This window comes from Pelobates fuscus, chromosome 8 (assembly GCF_036172605.1).
Source record: "Pelobates fuscus isolate aPelFus1 chromosome 8, aPelFus1.pri, whole genome shotgun sequence".
In the NCBI taxonomy this organism is placed as follows: Eukaryota; Metazoa; Chordata; class Amphibia; order Anura; family Pelobatidae; genus Pelobates; species Pelobates fuscus.
The window spans coordinates 40,318,768-40,338,536 of record NC_086324.1 but is presented as its reverse complement, the minus strand read 5'-3'; the positions used below and the strand labels follow the sequence as shown (position 1 = coordinate 40,338,536).

The following is a 19,769-nucleotide window of genomic DNA, read 5'->3' as shown; positions in this document are numbered from 1 at the left end:
ATGTTATGATTGTTATTGCTCAATCACAGCATTGTACATTTTGAAACTTACATTATAATTTTGCCACCACTGTACAAATCCTAACTGTGTGTCTGAATTGTATCCGTAGTACCAAGCTGGGAATGGCTCCAGTCCTGTAAGAGGCTTACCGCCTTCGATACGGTCTCCTCAGAACTCGCATTCACATTCCACTCCTTCCTCTTCTGTAAGTTTCCAGAACTACCATCTGATTTTTGCATTACAATAGGTACAGTTATGGACTTCTCTGGGTGCAGCTATTATTCAAGAAATCCTCTTCACTTCTCTCCAAAATGTTCCTTAATTTGTGAAATTATGATTAACTTGTGCAGTTTTGTGATGTTTGAATGAATACAAATATCATTTTTAAGTTCCTCCACCTATATTTGGCTCGTCACACAAGTGTGTGCATGCAGCTCCCCTTGAATTGAATGTGTGCGCGCATGGAGCAACACTGATTTTAAAGCAGTATTGGCTGGAAGCATGCCTATTAAATTCGGAGAGGTGTACTGTTCCACATATACTGTAGTGAGTATATCACTGCATCCTCATTAAAGCTTTTATAAGAAAACAAAAGCTATGTTTTAATACATACGGCATGCAAATAAGTCCTTTATATAAAAACATACAAAGTAACCTTGGAATAATATGCAAATCCAGTTTGAATAATTACATGGTTTATCTATATTTCACACGTTTTTATATGTAAAGAAGATACCATAGGGTAATTATGGGTTTTTGTGTTTTGTTCACTTAGGCATTTATTTACCCTTTACCCCAATTCCTGTAACAGTCAGTTTCTTTGTGTTTTAGGTACGACAAAATAGCCCTTCCCCGACTGCACTGGCTTTTGCGGACCATCTTCTAACGCCAACAAAGCAGTTATCGTATAAATTAATACAGGTACTTTTAGACATTTTCAGCAGTGTTTGACAAATATATCTTTATTTTTTTTAAGGTATCTTATATTTTAAGGTTTATTTTATTTTTTTTAATTTAAAATACATCTAATTGAAACAACAGAGAGGAATAATAATAATAACATACTGCCATACACATACAAACATAGAGATGAGTGTAAAAAGTATTGGAAAGGAATACAGTTCTGTTGGGACATAAGGAAGGGGGTTGCTTACAAGACTTTAATATTCCAGGCTAACTGTTGGACGGTGATTAATACAGTTGCTCATAACAAAGCAGACACAACATTCTATGTTGTGTCTACTTCTTAAAAGATGAATACTGAGATCTACTTTCCAAGTAAAAGCCTTACTCTCCGCTGAAATGGTGGCATTGTTTTCCCTTCCCCATTGCTAGCAAATAATCTTATAACTGGGATATATTTACTGCAAATTAATAGTGTGTGAATATCAATTAGCCCTGTATCCAGGCAGATTTTAAGGCAATTAAACCTAAAATTGTATTCATTAACTTACCTTGACCCACCCACTCTCACCCCCCTTTTTTAATTTTAAACATTATTTAAAGCATAGGCTCTTACACTTTTGTGGCTTCATTTGTGTTCTTTAAGGCAGGGCTTGACAAATACGTTACTATGGTGACACAAAAATGGGACCTGGCACACACTATTTCTTTTTGTTGGTCAGGAAAGCTCAAACGTTCTTCCCCAATTAATTCCTCTGACATTCATACTTTTATTTCTCTATCTCACCCCCCTTATCTCACCACTGTTGGCATTAGAAAATGAGGAGATGAGAAATCTGTCCATGGTGACCGTGAAAGTGCATGCATTACCTAAATGCTAGAGTTCACAGAGATAGGGAAAACCCTTCTCTGCTACCACATCACCAGTAGCTAAGAAGGACCCAGTGTTTATTTAAAGGAACACTATAGTCACCTAAATTACTTTAGCTAAATAAAGCAGTTTTAGTGTATAGATCATTCCCCTGCAATTTCACTGCTCAATTCACTGTCATTTAGGAGTGAAATCACTTTGTTTCTGTTTATGCAGCCCTAGCCACACCTCCCCTGGCTATGATTGACAGAGCCTGCATGAAAAAAAAACTGGTTTCACTTTCAAACAGATGTAATTTACCTTAAATAATTGTATCTCAATCTCTAAATTGAACTTTAATCACATACAGGAGGCTCTTGCAGGGTCTAGCAAGCTATTAACATAGCAGGGGATGAGAAAATCTTAATTAAACAGAACTTGCAATAAAGAAAGCCTAAATAGGGCTCTCTTTACAGGAAATGTTTATGGAAGGCTGTGCAAGTCACATGCAGGGAGGTGTGACTAGGGTTCATAAACAAAGGGATTTAACTCCTAAATGGCAGAGGATTGAGCAGTGAGGCTGCAGGGGCATGTTCTATACACCAAAACTGCTTCATTAAGCTAAAGTTATTCAGGTGACTATAGTGTCCCTTTAATGTTTCTTACATTCAAGAACTTTCATTCTACACCATGGTAAAGTGATAAGATTTATTTGATCTTTCGACCCCAAGGATGCTAGAGCCAGTATGTAAGAGTGGTGTATTTGCTTAGAAGTAAAACTATAGATGTAAAAATGAAAGTCTTTATTTTCCTACCTAAATACAGGGAGTGCAGAATTATTAGGCAAATGAGTATTTTGACCACATCATCCTCTTTATGCATGTTGTCTTACTCCAAGCTGTATAGGCTTGAAAGCCTACTACCAATTAAGCATATTAGGTGATGTGCATCTCTGTAATGAGAAGGGGTGTGGTCTAATGACATCAACACCCTATATCAGGTGTGCATAATTATTAGGCAACTTCCTTTCCTTTGGCAAAATGGGTCAAAAGAAGGACTTGACAGGCTCAGAAAAGTAAAAAAATAGTGAGATATCTTGCAGAGGGATGCAGCACTCTTAAAATTGCAAAGCTTCTGAAGCGTGATCATCGAACAATCAAGCGTTTCATTCAAAATAGTCAACAGGGTCGCAAGAAGCGTGTGGAGAAACCAAGGCGCAAAATAACTGCCCATGAACTGAGAAAAGTCAAGCGTGCAGCTGCCAAGATGCCACTTGCCACCAGTTTGGCCATATTTCAGAGCTGCAACATCACTGGAGTGCCCAAAAGCACAAGGTGTGCAATACTCAGAGACATGGCCAAGGTAAGAAAGGCGGAAAGACGACCACCACTGAACAAGACACACAAGCTGAAACGTCAAGACTGGGCCAAGAAATATCTCAAGACTGATTTTTCTAAGGTTTTATGGACTGATGAAATGAGAGTGAGTCTTGATGGGCCCGTGGCTGGATTGGTAAAGGGCAGAGAGCTCCAGTCCGACTCAGACGCCAGCAAGGTGGAGGTGGAGTACTGGTTTGGGCGGGTATCATCAAAGATGAGCTTGTGGGGCCTTTTCGGGTTGAGGATGGAGTCAAGCTCAACTCCCAGTCCTACTGCCAGTTTCTGGAAGACACCTTCTTCAAGCAGTGGTACAGGAAGAAGTCTGCATCCTTCAAGAAAAACATGATTTTCATGCAGGACAATGCTCCATCACACGCGTCCAAGTACTCCACAGCGTGGCTGGCAAGAAAGGGTATAAAAGAAGAAAATCTAATGACATGGCCTCCTTGTTCACCTGATCTGAACCCCATTGAGAACCTGTGGGTCATCATCGAATGTGAGATTTACAAGGAGGGAAAACAGTACACTTCTCTGAACAGTGTCTGGGAGGCTGTGGTTGCTGCTGCACGCAATGTTGATGGTGAACAGATCAAAACACTGACAGAATCCATGGATGGCAGGCTTTTGAGTGTCCTTGCAAAGCAGGGTGGCTATATTGGTCACTGATTTGTTTTTGTTATGTTTTTGAATGTCAGAAATGTATATTTGTGAATGTTGAGATGTTATATTGGTTTCACTGGTAAAAATAAATAATTGAAATGGGTATATATTTGTTTTTTGTTAAGTTGCCTAATAATTATGCACAGTAATAGTCACCTGCACACACAGATATCCCCCTAAAATAGCTAGAACTAAAAACTACTTCCAAAAATATTCAGCTTTGATATTGAGTTTTTTGGGTTCATTGAGAACATGGTTGTTGTTCAATAATAAAATTAATCCTCAAAAATACAACTTGCCTAATAATTCTGCACTCCCTGTATTTGGTTAGTGCCAGTTTATTCAGGAAAAACAATCCCCCTCCTAAATTATTAAAATGTCAATTTAGGCAAATTTCTACATTTAATTTTGTTTAATACTTGGAGTACTTTTATGAAGCCATCATGTCTCCTTGTTTAATGTAGCAACGATGCTTGATGGATTTCTGTTTAGGTTTATGAATTGCGTTTTTAGGCGAGATTAAACTATTCTTTTATGTGTTGAACAAGTGAATGTGCCTGTTGATGATGCTGCATAAACTTAAATAAAACTAAGTAAAACTATCCTCTCTATGTAGGTTTAGTGAGTGTTATCCTCATTCTTATTAGTACACTGCAAAAGGAGGGATGTGTGGCATATTATTATATGCCTACTTTATTGAACACGATGATAAAATGATGTTTATTGTGGCAGCCAAAGTTATGTCAAAGCACTGAAATACAGTGGTTGTGCATTTAAATGTTGTTTAGTATTGCGTAATATAAACTGGCCTGTTATATATTCTTGTATAATATAGAACGATCCTGTACATATTATACTTTATTTCTGCTTTTACTAAAGAACTTCACCTGTGACCTGTGTTTTTTTTTTTCTTTTCTTTTTTTCGGCCTGCTAGAAAAGTACAGCTTAATTAAATTTTTGGTACTTTGAGATATATATATATATATATATATATATATATATATATATATATATATATATATATATATATATTTTTTTTAGGGAATTTGAAAAATATATTTAGACAGAAGTCAAGTACAGATATATCATCAGAGAACATTTTTTTTCCACCAGACAGTTTGTATAGGACATTATCATTAAATATATCCTCTTAGATTTACATTTTATTTGAAGATAAAGGTTATACATTGTATTTGTTATACCGTTTTATGAATCATGATTTCAAAAACAGGGCTTTGCAGCTAGCTCTGTAACCATGTAGTGAGGGATATGCCCACGTGTCTGACAATAGAAACCAATCAATGAAACTCCCTTCGGGCGCTAACAGCCCAGCAAATAAAGTTATAGTCTGTGTGAAATAAAAATGTCTTCCTTTCAGACGGATCTCACAATGCTGAAACTAGCTGCCCTTGAAAGTAATAAAAACCAAGACTTGGAAAAAAAAGAAGGCAGAATAGATGACTTGCTCAGGGTACGTATGACTGTCTCTCTGAAAATCATTAACTGGGAAACTCATACAGCAATAATGAAAATTGTTTTTTCTTTTTTTTTTTTTAATACAAATATTTTTGTCAAACACAGATGCTATTTCTAGAAGTAAGTGGTATATGTATGCTTATTTAACCCCTTAAGGACCAAACTTCTGGAATAAAAGGGAATCATGACATGTCACACATGTCATGTGTCCTTAAGGGGTTAAAAGCACCTTTTTGGAATCTACAGTGATTTTACATGATTTACCTTAGCTAGCTAGCTCCATTACCATTTCCCTTTTTACATGTTAGTAATATGGTGTCTCTGTCCTTGTAGATATCAAGTGCTACTGGTTCATAAGCCATGAAGTGTTAGAGATGCACACCTGTGTATCCATAGGGAAGGTGTAAAAAATACAACTCTCAGACAAATGTGTTTATTTAAATTCAATCTAACAGTGAACTAGGAAGTGACTTGAGATCAGTCCTTTTTTGTTTTAAAGCCAGAAAAATACAAAACCAATCGATGATTGTATGAGAAATAAATTGAGGTCACTCTATTTTGTTTGAGGCCAATTTACTCTACACTCTAATGGATTGAGCTTTGACATCCCAACTCTGGCAGAATACTTATGGTTAACCCCTTAAGACCGCAGGACGTACTATGCCGTCCTTATTTTGGTGGCTCTAAAATCCGCAGGGCGGCATAGTACGTCCTGCGATCTTATGTACTTACCCGGTCGCCGGCGATCCCACGCCGGCGATCGCGGTATGGGGGACTTACCTGGGAGCCCAGGGAGTCCCCCTGCGTCCTCTTCAGCCGCCCAGGGCCATGTGATCGCGAGGTCCTTGCGAGGACCCCGCGATCACATGGACGGCATAGCCGTCCAAGGCATTGCCAGCAGGGGGAGTGCCTGTAATGACAGGTACTCCCCCTGCTGTCTGAAATTCAAATAAAATCAGTTAAAACAGTGTAAAAATAAGATTATATATACTTGGATCATATATATATTTATTATATATATACACATATACACACATACACATAAATATGCATACACTGTCTACGTGTATTTTAATATTAATATATACATAATTATATATATTAATATCAAAATACACGTACAATGATATTGATTAAATATATATATAATTTTCATTATATATATATTTATATATAATAAAAAATAAATATATAAATACGTTAAAAAAAATAATAAAAAAAAAAATAGATAAAAAATATATAAACATGCGTAATTTCGTTCTAACTGTATTTTAAAATTAATATATATTGATATCAAAATACATGTAGAACGAAATAATATATATATCTATATACATAAGTATATACGTATATATCACTATGTATATACCTATATATAAATAAAAATAATTAAAAAAAATTATATACATATATATATACACACATATATATATACACACACATATATATATATAATAATTCTACGCATATATTTATGTAATAATTTTACATAATTAGGTCATTTTATTAATTACAATTTGCAGGACCTGCCTGCCAACCCAGGCCAAAAGTTCAGGGAATTACATTGTCTAGCACTATATTTAACTCTGTAACTTTCCAAGACACCATGAAACCTGTACATGGGGGGGTACTGTTTTACTCGGAAGACTTCGCTGAACACAAATATTAGTGTTTCAAAACAGTAAAATATATTACAACGACGATATCGTCAGTGACAGTGAAATTTTTTGCATTTTTCACACACAAATGGCACTTACACTGACGATATAATTGTTGTGATACGTTTTACTGTTTTGAAACACTAATATTTGTGTTCAGCGAAGTCTCCCGAGTACAACAGTACCCCTCATGTACAGGTTTTATGGTGTTTTCAAAAGTTACAGAGTCAAATATAAGGTTTGCGTTTCAGTTTTTTCACATTAAAATTCGCCAGGTTGCCTTTGAGACCGTATGGTAGCCCAGGAATGAAAATTATCCCCATGATGGCATACCATTTGCAATAGTAGACAACCCAGGGTATTGCAAATAGGGTATGTTCAGTTTTTTTAGTAGCCACTTAGTCACAAACACTGGCCAAAATTTGCGTTCAAATTAGTTTTTTGCATTTTCAAATATTAACACTAACTTTGGCCAGTGTTTGTGACCAAGTGGCTACTAAAAAAGACTGGACATACTCAATTTGCAATACCTTAGGTTGTCTACTTTTGCAAATGGTATGCCATCATGGGGGTAATTCTTATTTCTGGGCTACCATATGGTCTCAAAGGCAACGTAACCAATCTGGCGAATTTCAATGTAAAAAAACTGAAATATGTAACACGCTATATTTGACCCTGTAACTTCCCAAAACACCATAAAACCTGTACATAGGGGGTACTGTTTTACACGCGAGACATCGCTGAATACAAATATGTGTATTGTATTGCATTGCAGTAAAAGCAAACAGTATTATGACATTCACAGTTAGAATGTCACGTAGAACTAAAAAAATTTAAAAAATTCTTATTTTCTCCCATTTTTTAAATATTTTTTTCATATTAAATTATGTTCCATACCTAAATATTTGATGTTAAACGAAAGCCCCGTTTCCCCTGAATAAAATGATATATAATAATGGGGGGTGCATTTAATATGAAAGAGGTGAATTATGGTTGGAGAGACATATAGCGCAAATGCCAGGTTTTGTTTACGTTTTTTTGGATCACAACTTGTACATTTGGCTGCGGTCTTAAGGGGTTAAACAGAGTTCTAGGTAAACACTGAATTGTATTTAGTTAAAAACGGAATTAGAACATTTAGGCAAGAAGTGCTGATCTGGAATAATCTTTTAACTCTGCCATAGTCCCACATTACCAATTTTAGCCCACATTTTGCAGTCTAGTCTTCCATTCATTACAATATGGAATAAATGTGTTTCATGTGCTGCACATTTACAGCTTTCTATCTAAAATAGGACCTCCACTTAATATTTCTAGATAAGCCTTCAATTTTTTTTATTTATTAAGTTCAAAATTTGAAAAAAAAAATCTATTTATTTAAAAAAATCAGTTTTCAAAAATGTACAAGTTTATCAAAAAATATAATTTAAAATTTTTTATCCAAACATATTAAATCAAAGCCATGCTTCTAATTTTCTCCATTCAAGAACATGTGTTCTTGGAGAAACCTGTGTTACCAAAACCACACTCTACCTCCCTACTTATTGTTGGAAAATGTGTCTAAAAAAGAAAATAAAAGTAACAGAATAAAATGTTGGATTTTATTTATTTATTTTCTGCTGGAAAACTGACATGTGGGCCCATCCTTGATCCTGACGTAGCTTCATTTTCTGAATATTTTCTTCCAAATTTTGGGAATTCTTTTATTCATTTTTTTTTTTTTTTTTTTTTTTACTGTACATTTGTGTTCCTAAAGGTGCACCTTTTTATTTCTTGCTCTCTCTCTTTTTTAAATGTTTTTTTTTATTTGTGACATAGGATACATTTTTGTTTGTGTTTGGTGCATTCAGAAACATATGTAGTTTTCTTGTGTTATTTAAATTGCAGAAGAAATGAGACATGGTTTGTACCTGCAATTTTGTAATTTTGCAGTTTCAGTTTGCTGAAATATTACTCTTGTTAATCGGTACTTTAGTAAACTCTGCTTTGTGCTAACCACATGTAACCATGTAAGTATATATGTCACATATATCACATTCAATATATTTTTGCCGCGTGGAAGATCTACTGCATTAGCAACTGAAAGCTTACAAACAATATTTTTTTAGATTCTTGCTTGCATTTTGACTATCACAGTGTGTAGCGCCAAAAAGTATGTAATACAAGAAATTCAGTCTTTTAACAGCAACTCCCTGCCAATGTGGATTTAAAAAAAATAAATTAATTCCCATCTGAACATGCCATTATTTTCAAATTGTTTTCAGCGTAGCTCTGGGAAATGTCCTTGACTGTTTCAAGCACATACTGTCAGAGGCTTGCTACAATTCTGCTGCTTTGTAGCACTCTGCAAAGCCAATCCTAAACTTCAATACATTTTATGAATTGGCCAATCTATAAATACTCTCTCTACATCTTCTATAAATAGCCAGGGCATAGATAAACAGGAAGACAATTGACAGTAAATGTTAACAATCTGCGTTTAAAGAGAGCTGATGACAATTAGTTTAAACAGTTGAATTGTATTCACAGCACGATACATAGAAAGGACTAGAGATGTCACGAACTGCCCGCCGAACTGTTTGCGAACTGTCCGCCGGCGAGCAATAGCGTGTTCGCGTTGGGCGAACATATGCGATTTCCGGTCCGCCCCTTATACGTCATTATTGAGTAAACTTTGACCCGGAACCTCACAGTCAGCAGACACTTCCTGGGAGGGAGGGTCTGCTGCTGATTGGCGTATAGGGGGCGGACCGGAAATCGCATATGTTCGCCCAACGCGAACACGCTATTGTTCGCCGGTGGACAGTTCGGCGGGCAGGTCGCGGCCTCTCTAGAAAGGACTTGTGTTCCATATCTTCTGTTACAATCCTGTAACTTTTTTTTAAATTCTAATTGTATCTATAACGTAACATTCCAAAACACTTAAACATGCTGAAGTACTTAAGGGCTTTGGAAAAAGTTCCTCTTATTTCATAAGTGTCAATTGTAAGAGAAATATAAATTTTTATAAAAATATAAAATATAATTTTTCTTAAATGTCAGACACCTGCAAGGATGTACTTTCTTTTTTGCATTGAACACTTGCAGAGAAGCATTAGACTTATTGTTGCCGCACGGCAGCACCCAGTACTTCTCCTCCTCAGAGTTGCACACCCTCTTGCTGTGGTGGTGCTTTTTTTAAGGAAACAAGTGGGTCAGATATCTAAATAATAGAACACTCCTGTGCTACATAAATATATTTATAATGCTGGAGTGTTTGTTTAAAGAGATGGGTTTTGCTTATTTGATATTTTTACTCCCCATACAAATCAAATTTTGCTTCTATTAAAGGAAAGCTGTCTTTATTTTATAGTTTTGCAACAAATAATTATATGCAATATACTTGTTTTTGTTATTTGTGTAGTATTTTGCAATCAATACATATAAATTAACATTAACAATCAAATATACACAATGTAATATATTATTAGAAGTTATAAAACAATCACTTCCCCCCCCCCCCCCCCCCCCCAGTTTCAAAATATTGAATCTGACTGGTTTCTGGAATAGAAAATTGCCATTTTAATAGTCACTGTGAAAGTTAAAAAAAATTTTTTTAATTAATGCATTTTTTTTTGTCGCATCACTATGGGCTGTGAAGATTGTGTTATGTTGCTAATGTCTTTTCAAATCCTTTTATTTTAAAGTTTTACTTTTAACAAAGTATGACGATTAAACATTACAGTAATAATGCAATAACAAGGCAAATTCTAACAATAAACATGCATGAGACTTATGAACATTTCTATTTTATTAAATAGTAACTGCCAGCCTGCTTGTCATGAATTCTGTGCATGGAGGAAAACAAAACATAGTGCGTTGTGTTGGCCTCCATATTGATTTATTTTGTTTTTTCATAATTTCAGACAAATTGTGATCTTAGACGGCAGATAGATGAGCAGCAAAAAGTTCTGGAAAAATATAAAGAGAGATTAAATAAATGCATCTCGATGAGTAAGAAACTTCTTATTGAAAAGGTGAGTATGTTGGCTGCAAAATCCAGAAGTTTAAAGATTGAAGCATTCATATTTGTGGTTACACTGTTTAAAGGGACACTAGGCACCCAGACCACTTCATCTAATTGAAGTAGTCTGGGTGCTGTGTCCCTTTTGCACTTAGTGCTGCAATGTTTACATTGCAGCTCTAAGTCTGCCCTCTGTGACTTTCTAACAGACAACCACTGGGGGCGCTTCCGGAATCCAAACGGTATTTTGGTCCGTTATCTGACGCTGGACGTCCTCACGGATCTCCAGTGTCAGATTTTCCCCATATGAAAGCATTGAATAATAATGCTTTCCTATGGGGAGGCCTAATGCGTGCACAGCCATTGCCGCGCATGCGCATTAGATATCCCCCGCCGGCTGATGTCGGCAGGGGAGGAGCGTGGGCGGAGCCTGACCCAGTGCCAAGTGACATCTGCGCTGGATTCAGGTAAGTGGCTGAAGGGGATTTAACGGGAGGAGGGGGTCCCGAGGGATGGGGGGGACCTAACAACCCAATATTGCCATGAAAACGGCTTTGTTTTCCTGGCACTATAGGATCCCTTTAACCCTTGTGCGTATACAGCTGATGTCTAAACAGTTGTTGATTTAGACTACTTAGTTAATTTGATCCTGTTAGCACACTGTTTTAAAATGTGTTATTGGATTGGCATCTACTGAATAATGGAAGCGATTGATCATTAAGCATTTTTCTCTATGTTGTGCTAAGTTCATCAGTTTTTAAAGTGAAAATATCATTATCAATTGGCAAAGTTCAATCTCTACGCAATCTCCTTTTATGTTGCACCAACATCTAAATTAAAGTGAAAATAATTCTTATATTATATTTGTATTTTCTTAAGGGCAGGTTTCATATTCATAATGGTTTGCCATTATTTCATTTTTGCCAAGTGCGCCTAATATTTAGAAATAAAACTAATTATGGGGGTTCTTTTTGTTTTTTTTGTTTTGTTTTTTTAAACCAATGTCAAATGTAAAAATTAGGGCTTATAGTTGAAGTTGGTGGGACCAGATAGGTTTAAAAAAACAAAAACAAAACACATGATATAAATTTAAAAACCTATTGCGTCTTCTCTGTCCTGACTAGAATTGTGGTGGATGGGAATCCCAATGCAACAATTGCATGATATTTTTACATTAAGAAACAGTTGCTTGATTTATACTGCTATTCTAAAACGAATTATTTGTCTAACAATGTGTTATAAGCATGTCAGAGGAACATTACAAAAAAAAGTAACCCGTCCAAGCACAAGAGCGAAAATATTTGTGCAAAAGTTGACTGTCGTGAAACGGATATTTGTTGAAGTTTCTGCAATTATAGATCATTGATTTAACTTTTGCAATAAGAAAGCTCTTTCATCAGACATTTGACTGTATGGAACATGGCTAATTACCAGAATGTAATATTATCTGAGTAGCATTTTATTGCATTTTTTTCAGCATTGTTATCTATTGAGTAATACTTATATTTATAGATCACCTGTCCGATATCTCAAACCCCTGACCCATACTTAATAAATGTCTGGAGTTAAATAATAATAAGAGCCTTCTCCTACATATTTCAGTGGCTGCAAACATATTTTTCAGTTTTACATATAATATTATTCAAAATAGAAGTAGTTTAATGGAATATAAAAAAAAAAAAAAAAAGATATTTATCATAGTTTGGCAGAATTCACCGCCCTCTAATCCATTGCGTCTGCTGGTTTACATTGGATTGTACTTTGAAAAGACGGCAGTAGTGTTAAAATTTGGGATCAATTAACTCTTTTTATACTTTCAAATTCTTTGTTTCATGTTCTTCGCTAAACAGTGATAAAATATTAAATATATACTGTATCTATTTGATAAACCATTTTATTGTAATTTGATGCCGTTTAGTCTAAAATAGTTGAACTGTTTATTTTTCCAGTGTAAGGTCTATTTTAACCTACATATCTTCATATTTACTTTTGTCTTATTTAGAGCACCCAGGAGAAGCTGGCGAGCAGGGAGAAGAGCATGCAGGACAGATTGCGACTTGGACACTTCACAACTGTCCGGCACGGGGCTTCATTTACTGAACAGTGGACAGATGGCTTTGCTTTTCAAAACCTTGTCAAGTTAGTCTTTTGTTATGGGATTTCTGAAATTCTTTTTGCAAGTGAATGTATTTTTAATGGGAGCCAAATGATGTCATTGTGCTTTACTGGCAGTAATATCTGCTAAGGAAAGTTTGCCTGATCTTTCAGCAGACAATCAACGTGGCATGTTGCAATAAAATGTTTTTGAAAATCCTTTTGTCTGAAAGTGCCATAATTCTCGAAAAAAAGTGCACTTAGTTGAACCTCCCAAGTATATTTCCTCATATTAGGGCGTTAATTCTGTACCAGTTATTTATCTAAAGGAGCACGTCTGGGAACTTGGGGGGTGCATTTGTTTCACATGGAAAAATAACAAAGGTTTTTTGTTTTGTTTGCTTTAATTCCATCAGTCAGATACAGTTTGATTCATGACACTATTTCTAGTTCCTTACTTCCTGGAGCACCGATAGAGGCCCTTCGATATGGGCTGTAAAACTAGTTAATTCCCTAGACTAGACGCAGAGAACTCAAGCAGTGAGTACACGCCACATTAAGAAATTCATAGGTTAGAAAGAGGAGTAGATCCTTGTGTTTGTGGATCTGGGTTCCGGGTGTTTGATGGAAGAATTAAAAAAAAAAAATGGAGTTGGAGTATTTTATTTGGCCCATAGCTTTAGTAGAATGCCCTCATTACTTTAATAGGGTTTTTTCTAAATTTTATATGGTTGTCCATATTAAGACTTTTTATGGCTCATTTTTCATTTTGGAAGCTGTAAAAAAAATGTTATGTGAATTCTATTAAATCATATGTGGGTTGGTAGGTTATTTTAATCGATATTGAAATATGCACATAACAATGCATCTCTCACCTCTGTGGGTAGAAATAAACAATTTGTGTTTTTGTTGCCTGGATACCATGTTTAAAAACCTTTAATAGTTTTTGTGGGTTTTTTTTTGTGTGTATTTCTTGTTCAAGTATTCATGTATATTTACATCTCTTTCACAGACAGCAGGAATGGGTGAATCAACAGAGAGAAGATATTGAGAGACAAAGAAAACTACTGGCCAAACGGAAACCGCCAACAACAAACAACTCTCAGACCCCTTCCGCCAATTCTGAACCAAAGCAAAGGAAAAACAAGGCTGTAAATGGGGCGGAAAATGACCCCTTTTTAAGACCTAGTTTACCCCAATTGTAAGTCATTGTATATCACTTTGTGTTATGTTTCTGAGCTAAAACTTAACTTTTTCAACCAAAATATGTACAATTTCTTCAAAATTTACTAGGGTAGGCAATCTCAAGGGGGTTTGTCTCCTCTAGCCTATACACCCAATTATACAGGGCTGAGCATCATTATTATTTTATTATTTATATAGTGCCATCAGATTCCGTAGCGCTGTACAATGGGTCATAAAGGAGTTCTGTTAAACAATAGATTTTGTGTGGTGCGATCACAAGCTAAGTGCAAAGTTTAATATTCTGGTATATAGTCAATCACGCAGCACACTTATAACTACAAATAGTTTGTTTCCTTATTCTACAGGCTGTTAAGAGTTGTTTTTTTTATCTCTCATTATTTCCATGTAGAATATTTTTCATGGTTCCATTTTCCTGTATGTTTGTTTTTTTAAGGATGTTTTTTTCTGGTAACAGCTAAAAACATAATGTCTTGTCTTCATTGAACTTCAAGCACCTTTTCAGAAATGGTTTTGGCTCTTTTTTTTAATTTTAATTTTTTGTCGGTTTTCTAAAATTGCCCTCTGGTGTGTTTTGTATTGTATGAATACCAAGATCACAGGCTGGTAGTTCTATGCAGTTTGTTTGTAGCCGTAACATCTCCTTTAAAGATTACCTAGGAAATTATGGTCTTTATGTTTAGTTTTAGTATTTTATTTTATTATTTACTTGAATCCTTCTGAATTAATATTAGATATTTATGATACGTTTATCATGTTCCAAATATTTTATTTTGTTTTTATTGAAAGGCGTGTTGTTTCTATGGATAAAGAGAATTTAAACCACACTTTGTATGTGATTTGTGTATATTTTTGTTTTTCTGCTTAGGTTGACGTTAGCTGAATACCACGAGCAGGAAGAAATTTTTAAGCTGCGGCTTGGACATCTGAAGAAGGTATGAGACTTGATCAGATAAAGTGGGAATTTGCATGTTTCAAGTGGTTGTTATATTTGGCAAGATAAACAACACAACTGCTCAGGTTACCATTTTAATGTGTGAAGCGCTTTATTTTCCCACAATATAGATAGAAAATTAGGGAATAAGTCAGTAGTGAATCCTGGCCACTGATATCCACCGGACAAAGAAATGCTGCATGACCGCTCTTGTGTGCCTGTCATTCCTCCAAAGTGCCGTACACAAGAATACGTGCCCCGGGTAACCGAGGGCACTGCACCATGGGGTTAAAACAAAGGAGCGATTGTGACGGAGCGCCATTACGGAGTGCTATACCCATTTCTGCCCACTTGCTTGCTTGTGTGTTTTTTCCATAGTATAGTGTGTTTCCCTTCGTTCCCTTATATTTCGTGTCATATGCCCTGTTTACCGTTCTGGAGCGCTCATACGTACGGAACACGTTCGTCGCCCGAATGAGGACCACCCTGGTACCCCATTAGTATGTTCACACCAATCAATCAGAACGTTCACAGCAGGCACATAAGTGCAAAACCACAAGGAAAGTAATTAATGAATGCTCCCATGGGTGGCCACCGTTTCGTATAGGCGAAGGAGCCATAATATATATATATATATATATATATATATTTATATATATATATATATATATATATATATATATATATAATATATAATGTTTCCCTACCCGGAAGCTGCGAGGCTAGGCTCGTAGCTGCCCAGAGAGCGCTCCCTCCGGTGCTAACCAAGTAGAGGTATCCACCGGAACGAGACGTGGGACCCCTTGAGCGGAGAGTCGACTTTAAGGCCGCATAGTCCTGCTGGCCGCCTGGAAGTCCGTGCCGACCAATAGGAGAAGGAGCTCCCATTCAAACTGGGTTCACGCTATTCTCCTGATAGGCTGGCGTAAGGGAGTGCTGATTGGATCGCTGCAGGGTGCAGACGACCAATAGGAAAAGGAGCACCCGTTCAAACGGGGTTTCGGAGCCCTTTGTCCTGATTGGGCGGCGAAACACCTCTCCTCCCTGTCCCCCGATTGGCCGGAATTGGTTTCACGCCTTTCGCCGGATTGGTCATTGCTTTTTTAGGGCGCAAAGTTTGAATTGACTGGCCTAAACCAAGCAATCCTGTGAAACTAATTTCGGGGATGTACAGAGCCTCGAGCACAGACTTTGAACGATTATTTCTCAGGCTCTGTACATCCGATAGCCCCGCTATGTGCAGGGGTCCTAGCTGGGACCCAAGGCTACCCAGGGATGTATGTATTATAGATGTGACCCATTTTCTTCCAGGGGCGCAGAGCCCTTAAGTGTTCCCCCATATATGTAATGTGCTTTACTGTATGTACTATTGGTATCTCCCAGAGCGGGAGATGGTTATCTGTGAAATATCCTCCTCCCGTCTGACACCAAAAGACTTGTACTGAAAAGAGTGGAGACCCCTCTTCAGGGGTCTGTGTATAAATTGACTCTACCAATAAAGCATTATGAGTTGCTAGACCCCAGAACTGTGTGGCATCCAGTTACTTGGGGGAGAAAGGGTTATTCCCCTTGCCAGCTTGTTGCAACTGGTTTCCACCCATAGACCGCCTCCTCAGCAACTGCTGTGTTATGATATGGTAGTGATAGGGTGTTAGTGCTGGGATAAATTGTATTTTTTGTTGGTGCTCTCTAGGAATGTTGCATTCACCTAGAAAGCGTCTAGTCCTCCGGCCCTAAATTGATAGCAAATTATGCATCTTTTAAATGTTTGCTCAGTTGGTGTTTGTAAATCAGTTTTATCATGCTTCTTAAACTTTCTGTGCTTAAAAGTTAAGTAGGTGTGGGAGTTAAAACCATATTTAATGCATGGCGCTCCCCCTAATTTTATTACATATATAATCATTAGTTCCTATTGTTGCCTATCGTGGTAAATGATGTAATAGAGCAGCTACTCCAGGTCCTTAATAACATTACACAAGTTGCCAAATGCTATCATATATGAAACTGCCTGAATTGTATCAACAGTTGGTAAATCTATCTGTGTGTGAGCATTGTCCAGGAGAGCAGAATGCTCTATTTATTTCCTAGGGAGAGTTAAAGCCCACAGCAACAGCCAACTGACTGCGTTTTTCCACATCAACGCCAAAACATTAGTTTAACCTTGGCTGAAGTGGGATGCACTGGGGTGTTTTCTCTTCATGGTGCCAGAGCATTTAGATTTCATTGTGGAATCTTGTCTTTTGTGGGTCTTTATTTTTCTTCCTCTTTTTGAGAGTGAGGAAAAAAAAACAACAGGAGTATTAAAGATATTCCAAGATCAGTGGCAAGATACATTTGCATAAAGGTACTCTGCTGTGGGATGTCCAACTGCTTTGTTCATCTGCGGTCAGACAACATCTCTCATCTCATAATTATGGGAATTGTAATCTGGAAGACTTGAATGCAGGATAAAATATTGTTTAGACCAGGAGTAGGCAAACCTTCACCCTTTCAGGTGTTTTGGACTACATCTCCCTCTGATGCTTTGTTAGCATTGTGGCTGTAAGAGCATTATGGGAGTTGTGATCCACAACATCTGGAATGCCTATGGTCATCTATCCATTGTGTAGACATACATTAATTACTCTGTCTACCTTCCCTGATCAGTATATATAGACGTGTCCACATATACCAAATCATATGCATCACAAATTAACTGGATTTATTCCTCTGTGTTACATTGTTACCCAGTTTCTTGGTTTACCATTTAAAAGGACTCTTTGGCGTACACACAGACCATAGAGCAGTAGTGGCTGGCAGGCATTCCTGCTGCTGTTGTTGAAATATCCTTATCTATATCCATGCTAGATAGACCTTTATAAAACAGGGTGGCTACTGCATCTTGGCTACCCTAGTACAAAGACCGTTCAGTTTAAGCAATATGTATCCTTAAATATCACATGAATGTTTTAAAGGGACACTTACAGCCTAATGTGGGTGCTCTGGTGTAAAAAGCCTGCCCCTGCAGCCTCAGCAGTGTAAACCTTTTCTGTGAAAAGGCAGTGTTTACATTGCTGCTCAAGGGTGGCTTCCCATTGAGAGGCATTTAGTCAATTGCTGCATATGTGCATTAGCCCCCAATGCTTCGACTGACTAAGATCATCATTAATGATAATCCCAGCCAGGAAAGGAATACACATTTGTACGCCTCATGCTAGTGTTCCTTTAATTGTATTTTTTTTTTTTTCTGGGCATAATCCTATTGTCATTCCACTGAATTCCAGTTTATATTCTGTTTATCTTTGTTCTTTCAGGAAGAAGCAGAAATTCAGGCAGAGTTGGAACGTTTAGAAAGGGTTCGAAATCTTCACATACGAGAACTTAAAAGGATAAACAATGAAGACAATTCACAGTAAGACAGTTTGCAATATGCAATTTTACGTGGTTGTTTCTGCAGTTACGTTTTATTTTGTGTTCTTTTTAAAAGTTGTAATGTATGTGATTTGCTTCTTTGGTGGACACCTATACTATTTTATGTATAAATTATCATTTATATAAAAAGAAATTGTAAATGTCTGCAAGTATGCTTTGTAGCAAGTGATCACTGTTAAGCTTGATCAACATCAAATGAGATTAACATTTTTTCGTTGGAGGAGCTGTCTTTTTACTTTGTACTTTCATGTATTCTGTTAAAGTGGCTTTGTCACCCCATAAAGTATTCGGAAATACTGACATTGACTGTGTTGGAATTTCCAGTCAAAAGATATACTGAGACAAAGAACTAAGACTACTTTGAGTATTTTATACTACACTTGACAAAGGTTGAGATAAGACAGTTACATCTTGTCAAGCTTGTCATTTCCTAGTGACGGCTGTAGAGGGTAAATTAAACTCTTTTTATTGCGAATTCCTTGGATCCTCTATAAACCTCAGTGCTCTACCCTTGCGAGTGTACGAGAGTACTATGGTGTTGACTTTGGCTCTTGGCAGAGAAGCACCAGGAGCTAAAGAGAACCATACAGAAGATGGTGGCAATGCCCACGAGGGACAGATTCAGGTAAGTATCCAGACACACATAGCACTTTATCAAGCTTAAGGGCTCTATGTGTCTGGCGTGTTCCTTTTAAACGCCAAGAGATCAGAGTTACATCTTAACTTGATGCATTCCCATCTGCCATGTAGTATAATCCCTGTTCTCCTCTTGTAGCACTTAATCATAACTTCCAAGTGATTGAACTAGGTAGCCAATATACATTTTTTTTATTTTTTTTATTTTATTTCTTTCCCTAGTTTGCCTGTTTTGGATTAAAAGTGGCTTTTTAAATGGGCCAGCTCTCTCCAATCCATGTTTAGTGAATAATGCATAGAGCCTTGTAACTGATATTGCATTTACACAATAAAAATAAAAGAACACATTTTGTTTTAGAATGTGCAAAAACCTTATGATAACACAGATTTGTGAGTATCTTCAGTAGACTCCTTTCCAAACATTTATGCATAAGAATTTTCTTTTCTTTAAAAAAAAAAAAAAAAAAAAATTTCTACAAATTATTTAGTTTTTTTTTGTTTTGTTTTTTTTTTCTTCTGTCAAAGGTGCATGCGTATTCTGCAATTTCATTCCATGTAATTT

At 36.6% G+C, this 19,769-nt stretch overlaps 1 protein-coding gene across 1 annotated transcript in view; it reads left to right on the top strand.

Annotated features, from left to right (window-relative positions):
- The window catches only part of TLK1 (tousled like kinase 1), a 97,605-nt gene that overhangs the window by 53,175 nt on the left and 24,661 nt on the right, over positions 1-19,769 (top strand). Inside the window, exons 6-13 of the mRNA XM_063428641.1 lie at positions 110-205; positions 832-921; positions 5,171-5,263; positions 10,832-10,942; positions 12,932-13,068; positions 14,036-14,224; positions 15,095-15,161; positions 18,454-18,551. Of these exons, the coding sequence (XP_063284711.1) occupies positions 110-205; positions 832-921; positions 5,171-5,263; positions 10,832-10,942; positions 12,932-13,068; positions 14,036-14,224; positions 15,095-15,161; positions 18,454-18,551 (881 nt within the window). The remainder of the gene's footprint in view (positions 1-109; positions 206-831; positions 922-5,170; positions 5,264-10,831; positions 10,943-12,931; positions 13,069-14,035; positions 14,225-15,094; positions 15,162-18,453; positions 18,552-19,769) is intronic.